Here is a 7493-nt window from a genome sequence, read left to right as displayed (position 1 = left end):
ACCAAGAGGATGCTGCCAACGCTTTCAGGACAATGATCCTGCGGTGAGCCTTGTCAGCGGATCTTTTACTGTGTGCAGCAAAGCATAAGGTTCGGTAAAATGTAACCCCTAAAATTTTTGGGTTTTTGTTAAGAGGGAGAGACACGTTGTTTAAAGTTACACTGGGTGTTGTGTTAAAACCTTTATTGTACGATGAAAAAGGGTAACTGATCCATCAGAGGTTACAAAAGATAACTTCCTGGAAGTGAAAAAATTGAAAAGATGATGAAGGTAATCGTTCAATGGTCGAGATGCTGCCTCTACATCAGGGCTTTGGGAGAAGGGATGGAAATCGTCAGCGTAAGATGTGAAACGAACATTATTGGGCGGTGTGGGAGCGTCATCGACGTAAAATTTAAAAAAAGTGGGTGAATGAACAGAGCTCTGGGGAACTCCACAGCGAACTAATTTGTTGGGGGATTCTTGGTTGTTAAAAAGTGCGGTGGCTTGTCGGCCATTCAAGTAGTTACTCAGCCAAGGATTAATACCTCTCGGGAGCGGTGTGTCATAAATTAGTTTCACGAGAGTACGATGACACACCATATCAAAAGCCTTCGAGAGGTCAAGCGTTGCGAGAACGGTGCGGGAGAGTGAGAGATTTTGATTAAAACCGTCTGTGGAAAGCGCAGTAATGGTAGTGGAAAGGACGAAAACCATGTTGATGTGTGGCGGCAGGGAGATGCTTTGTTAAAAAGGGTGATAGATTCTTTCTAATACTTTAACAGTGGGGCAAAGTAAAGAAATGGGCCTTTAAGAAGTGGATAATTCATGGTCTTTCGGGTTTGGGGTAGGGGGGTTATCTTTCGAGAGCTGGGGTTAGTAGGGGTTAGAAAATGGGGTTATCTAACATGGTGAGCTTGGCTATTTTGCGTCTAGTTTTCCGGAATAGCTTATCTGACGCATAAATCCTGGCATTTTTAAACTGTTTATTAAAAGCGTTCTCTGTCTGTGTCTGAAGAGATTGTTTTTGATTCGAATTGAATCGGATGCCTTCCTAGCACAGCCCTGGATCCGTTTAGGGAGCGTACCACTTTCCAGAGCTTTCTGGCACCAGTGCGGTAATCACAGGTCTGGAAGAATTTTCGCCATTGGTTTCTCTTGTCTTTCGCTGTCTGATTGAGGAGTTAGGAGTTCTATAACATCCCACGCATATTCAATTGGGTTTAGTGCAAGTTCAGGGCTACAAGGGGGCCATGTCAACACCGGAACAGCATTTGCCGCTACATCCCACAATGTAAACCGGGCTCAGTTGCATGGGGCATTATCTTGCTGAAATGCCGTAACTCTTGGCGTGTCATGCAAAAAAAAAGATAGTAGTTCTGCCCTCAAAACCTAACAGCAATAAGCTCCTAAATTCAGTATACCATTTATCAAAACAGGGTGTGCTCGGTAGCTTGCTGAGATTCTACACCATATCAGTAAACTTTTGTTGGCACTTCCATCGAATTGTCAATTGTTTTCGTTCACAGTTCGGCAATTTTTCCGTCTGTCCTTGAGACAACGCCTGTCGTCTTGCGATTTGAGTTCAGAGAGAAAGGACACTCGTCACCGAAAAACAGTTTTTTTTTCAATCACGGTATCTCCGATTTGCACATGACAATGCCCAAACAAGACGTCTTTGTTGATGTCTCTGCTGAAGAATCGGGCCCCAAAACGGTCGTCTACATCGAAAACCCACCCGGAGAAAATTTTTCTTATAGAAGGAGCTGTAACTCAAAATCGCCGTGCCGCTGTAGCAGTTTTCGGAAGAAAACCGGCACTGGGTTGTCTAATATTTCTCCCAACCGATCTCATGTTCAATGACCTCGGTCGCCCTGTCCCGTAGCTAGGTATCTCTGTGAAGTTTTTGAAATAGTTGAAGTAGAACATTGAAAAAACTGAAATTTCTCTCATTGAAAGGCCCAAGGTAGCATATCATTTGCTTGGTTGTGATTTGAGTTGGAAATTCGTGGAATTTTTGCAACTGCTCAATTAAAAATTTGTTTGAAAGTGTCAAAATTTTATGCGCTGTGTGAAAAGATTTCATTGCGTTCGAAAAACTAACTTCAGATAATTTTAACGTTAAATAAAAGTGTTTCGTTGCTTTACTTTTTTCCCCAGTATCAACCGGGTTTGACGTTGTTGAAGGCGCTGTGAAAATTATCAGTGGGTTAGAGAATGACTGGATCGTGCCTACTCATGAAATGCTTTGAAATTTCTCGAAAAATATGAAATATAGCGTTTATATAGTTTTTTACTCTAAGTTTTTCTACACCTGAATGCTGGCTTAAATTTTTGTATTTCAATTGGTGCGAAGTTGTTTTCCACCTCTATTATTATGATTTAACTGAAACAGACTACACTTTGCACTACTTTTAAAAAGGCATGATTTTGCAGCTTCCATCAGCTTACATTTATTTGCTTCCATTTTATTTCTTTGAAACTACCTGATCACCCGAGGTTCTGAGATAATATGTAAGAGCTGCCGCAGTTGTTTCTTAAGTTTTAACAATCGTTGGCTTCAATATATTTGGCTAAATTTGAAACTTCAATTGAAATATGAAGAGCTGATGTACATGAGACTAATCAGCCCTTCAGCATAACTGTAAATCCACAACAACAACAACATAATGGTCTTCTAATTACTTCGCGACTTGTGGTAAAATGCAGTAGTTTCTTGTAATTAGTTCAGTAATTTTTTCAATTCGTATTGTAAGAGTTTTATGGCTATGTTTAATTTTTAGGCTTGCTATAGAATTGATGGGGCAAAACTCGAAAATCCTCGTGACGTTACTTTGTCACCCCGAAAATCGGAGAAATCGTTTGCAGAGAAAGATGTAATTGAATTACAAGCTGAGTTCTGTGATTCTTTAACCTCGTTGGTCAACAACAGTCCAGCTAATGCAATTGTTTCTCGTCTGGATTTGAGTGGCATTGAAAACTCAATCGGGAATTCATCGGAAGCACCTTCAACAGCGATATCGCAGCCCCCACTATTTGTTGAAAAAGCTGCAGCAGACTCTGTTCCAGTAGGTTGTACATCCAGATTTTGTGTACAGTCCGATAGATGCGCAATTTTGTGTTCCTCTGTTAGAATCAGTGATGTCAAAAATAAAGGATACAATAGCGATAACGAGGCATCTGGTTCGTCAGCAGACATTCGAAAGCAACGTGGAATGGGCGATCGATTCCACAGCATGGATTTAGTTACCAGGAAATCCGAAAGCAATTTATTCGACGCTGTCCTCTTTCACAGTAGAAAAAGTGAAACGTTGATTCACAGTAGAAGAAACGAGTGGAGTGAAAAGGAAAACTCCAGCATTGATAAAATCAGAAGGTACAATGATACATTTTCACGTCCGACATCGCCCGCAGTTCCCAAAGTTCAAATAACCGCCGAAAACGACTTTCAAGACGATAGCCTATTAGAGACTGATACTAATGACGATAAAATGGATGACAATCTGCATACAATTCGCGGACCAAATGAGCGGTAAGGCTTTTTATGGTTCAGTTTGGGTTTTCACGCAAAATCAGGAATTGAAAGAACAGTTGTAGAGTGTTATGTGACATGCCCTTACACTCGTTATTGGGATTTCAAAGGAACTTAAACCTCTCAATCCTATGGAGGGGCACTGTCAGACACACTATGAAGTTGCAGTTGTGCCCTCTAACTTGACAGCTCGTGTTCTTGTGGTTGTCGAGATAGAGTGTTTTTTTCTAATGATTTTTCTCATTTGTTTTTTCAGTTAACTTAGATTTGAAAAGACAACCCTATGGTGCGGTGCTCGCAGTGTAGCTCAGAGTTTACTAATATGGCCAGCAATTATGACTTATATAAACCTTTTAATAGCCGGGATATTGCGTATTTATCTTTTTTCAGAAATGCTGTAATTCGAGAACGAATTTCGTAACCTGCTGTAATTGTCATAGAAATCATAGGTTTTTGAAATTTAATTAGCTGAACAGCTCGTTCTGTAACGCATTTCGAATAGTCAGTTAGAAATCTTTAATTTATGATGATTTTTTAGAGTGACCGATGATTCGGCACTGAGGAACAGTTGGACTGATAATAGCGACATGAGAGAAGGATTCTCGACACCTGCGACAATTCCCTACATGGACGACTGCCAATTGTACTTGAGGAGAAAAGCTGTGAAAGAATACAGAAAGTACCGATATCTGCACGACCTGGTTCTTTCGGGTCTGAACGAAATTATTGTCGAGTTGTCTTTTACATCAGGGATAAATCCTAGCAACGATATGAGATCCAGTGCCTCTAACTTAGAGATGAATAACAACAACACAAATGCCACTAGCTTACTCCAAAAAATAGTCGGTCTCTATGAACGGGTGCGCTTGTTCGAAAAAGACTTCGACTCTCTAAATAGTACAGAGAAATCTTGCGAGTCTGATTACTCACTAGACGGCTCCCCTTACAGACAGAATTGGACGTCAAACGCAAAAACAAAGCATCACAGTAGCAGTCGACTGTCTTTTAAAACACCGGCTACGAACTTCAGTGCCGACTTCTGTAGCGTGAATAAAGTTCAAGGTCAGCAATACTCAACTCCAATGAATGTAGAAAAAGTGCAGAGTCTAATTAGTCCTGCAACTGTGAATCGAATATCGAGAATTTCTGGAGATAGTACTCAGAATTTTCTAATGCTGAGTTTATCTGAGTCTAAGAGAGGTGGTAACGTAGCCTCTTCGTCTTCTCAGCAGGGGAGAAAGCGGCTAAAAGTGTCAATGAAACGATTGATTGGAGAAATGTGTTATCGAATCGACAGGTACGCTTGTATTCTATCTGAATTTCATATAGGAAAGTTAGTTAATCGCATCAAGAAAACAAAACAACAACAATCGATGTCTGAGAGGTAACTCATAGAAACCGAACAAAAACTCAACAAAAGATATCCATTTTCTGTGTTTGTTTCCTTTTTCTTCGGTTAATTTAAATAATCGTGTAATTTTGAATTACCAGGAGAAAACGGAAACCAACACAGAAAATGGATGTATTTTGCGGAGTTTTGTTTCGTGTGTATGATTTACTTCACTTAAATCGAACGTTCTTTTTGTTTCTTTTGCCTATGAGTTGCCACTTGCCTTTATGACAACGATGCGATCGAAAAGAACTCGAAGTAGGATGCTTTTATGAAACTCATCAGAATGACCTAGAGCTATAATAAACAAGCATTGGTGACTATGTTTGCAGAAGCTGAGCTGTTATAGATTGGTGCTCTCTTACGTGTTCCGAGTGAAGCTGTTCAGTTCTGGCCAGTCTACGAGCAGAAGTTGTGGAGACAGCATAGGATATGAAAACATTAACAGTTGTTCCCTTAAGTTGAATCAGAACAAGAGTCATTTTTACGGGCACTCCATGTACAATTTAGATGACATGATTGACATAGCAGTGGAATCCAATGATGAACAGCTGTTAGCTGAGCTAAGTGAGTATTCGATGTGCTATGATTGACGGATCCCCCCAAATAAAGCAGTCGGTAGTAACAAGATAGCAGATACTTTTCCTGTTTCTGATTGAGTTAACTAAATTTACCAAAAAAGTTCTCAACTGTCGCGCATTCACAATTTTCAACAGTCATGTTTGAATGGACGCGTACATTGTTATTAGCAGAATTCTCGTGCTCGTAGGGATGAGTTTGAAGGTCCGCGCTGCTATTTTGATCGCCTTAGGATTCTCAGTTTGTTTTTTTTTTCACGATAGTGAATTGAACTGCCTATATTTGTCAACAAAATTGAGGAAGCAAATGAATTAGATAGTCAATTTTTTCCAAGCGTTTATGGTGCATTTTGAACAAAAAATATTTAATATATTCTTTGTTTTTCTGTTTTACTTTTCTGTTCCGTGTGTTTGAGAACAATATCCATAGCGTCCTTCAGTTACGCTTTCTAGGTTGATCCTTCTTGTGTTTGTTTAGGGAGAAGAAAACAAAAAGTTATGACCTACCTCAAATTCGACTGTGGCTTCAACGATCAAACTCACCCCCTCCTCATCATGAAGTGCGTGAACCAGTTTGGCATTCTGGGATCGGAAGCATCTGTACTCATCTCCCCACAGTATTTAACTAACATTGTTAATACTTTTGACAAAACAATAGCTGAAAGCGGAGTGTTGCAAACAGTGTCTTTAGATGACGTCAGAATTTTTTGCAATTGTCTGAAGTTACTTGCAGCTGGCAAAGAAACTCTCCCGAATATTTGAATAGAATTGATGCGCCTTGCGCGTTGACCTCTTAGCTAGAGTAATTCGAGTACAGTTTCTAAATTTTAATGCTATAGAAATAGAATCTATGTTGCGACTTGAAGTCTGAATTTATATAATGTTTGATAGAATTATTGAATTTTTGTTGGTTTGTCTTTTGAAGCCCTCACTTGCCTTGCCTTGGACTGGTTCCATATTTTGAGATATTTTTTGTGCTATGTAAATTAACTGACTTGATTTTTGATGCTAATGTTGAATATTAATTTATTTGTCTAAATCAAATCCTTTTTTATTTGCGGCGTTTCGAAATCCATTCAAACTTTTTTTCGTGGGAATAGGATGTAACTTATCGTCGATATAGTTACTTGTTAGCTTTTGCTTGAAAAACAGGGCTTTGTGCACCTAACTCAATAAATAACGCGAATAATATTCTTGGCTTCTAATTCTGATTGGATGATTCGCTTCACGCTGAATGGTGTTTTTTGCAAAAGATAGGATTACTAAAAAATGTAAATGACCAAATAAGCTTACAAATAAACTGATTTGCTACCTAATTACAAAAACGAAAAAACGTTAAATCATATAAGTGTAGTGAAGTGACAACGATAGCGTTAAGCGACAATTTTTGGTGGCATTCAGGATGAGCGAAAAACGCGGAATCAAATGCACTATCTCACGCGTTTCGATTACATGGCTGTTTCGGTTTAGTCAGCATTTTTGCGCAATATCTGATGCGTGTCGATTATTAGCCTGAGTTCGGTTTAGTCAACAATGTCGCGCACAATCTCCAACTGTTGAATATAAGCTTCAGCTCGGTATAGTCAACAACAGATTGAGTTCATCAACAAAGTTTCAATCATAAATTCGTCTTGAGCGAATTACTGGATGTTTTAGCTTGAATAAAAGGGTACTGTGCACCTTAAGTGAAAATAACCCTCATAAGATTTTTGGCTTCTTAGTCTGATTGGAAGATTGATTCACGCTGATGTTTTTTTTTGCCTGATAAGATTACTAAAAACTGTATATGACCAAATCGAGCTTATGAATACTCTGATTGGCTAAACAATGAGAACGACGAAAAAGTGGCAAATTATGTTAGTATAGTGAAATGACAAAGATAGCGTTCGCGAAAAGTTTTGGTGGTAATTGATAACCAAAAAACGCGGAAGCAGGCGCACTACCTCACGCTCGATTATAAGCCTGATTTGGGTTCACTCTCTATCTATTATATCTTCAAATTCGGGCTTCACTA

General features: G+C 39.2%; 1 protein-coding gene across 1 annotated transcript; it reads left to right on the top strand.

Annotated features, from left to right (window-relative positions):
• Positions 1-2439: 2439 nt before the first annotated feature.
• LOC134842174 (uncharacterized) lies at positions 2440-6480 on the top strand. The gene is made up of 4 exons (XM_063858394.1): positions 2440-3511; positions 4050-4808; positions 5251-5468; positions 5958-6480. The coding sequence occupies exons 1-4, from the start codon at positions 3195-3197 to the stop codon at positions 6239-6241; spliced, it is 1578 nt and encodes a 525-aa protein (XP_063714464.1). The 5' UTR covers positions 2440-3194; the 3' UTR covers positions 6242-6480.
• Positions 6481-7493: the final 1013 nt, after the last annotated feature.

This window comes from Symsagittifera roscoffensis, chromosome 1 (genome assembly GCF_963678635.1).
Source record: "Symsagittifera roscoffensis chromosome 1, txSymRosc1.1, whole genome shotgun sequence".
NCBI classification, from domain to species: Eukaryota; Metazoa; Xenacoelomorpha; order Acoela; family Convolutidae; genus Symsagittifera; species Symsagittifera roscoffensis.
This window is presented reverse-complemented; position numbering and strand designations above follow the sequence as displayed.

Coding starts and splice junctions, on each gene's coding strand:
- LOC134842174 (XM_063858394.1), top strand. CDS start 3,195: ATGGGCGATCGATTCCACAGCATGGATTTAGTTACCAGGAAATCCGAA. Junction 3,512..4,049: donor ATTCGCGGACCAAATGAGCG/GTAAGGCTTTTT, acceptor ATGATTTTTTAG/AGTGACCGATGATTCGGCAC. Junction 4,809..5,250: donor ATGTGTTATCGAATCGACAG/GTACGCTTGTAT, acceptor GAGCTGTTATAG/ATTGGTGCTCTCTTACGTGT.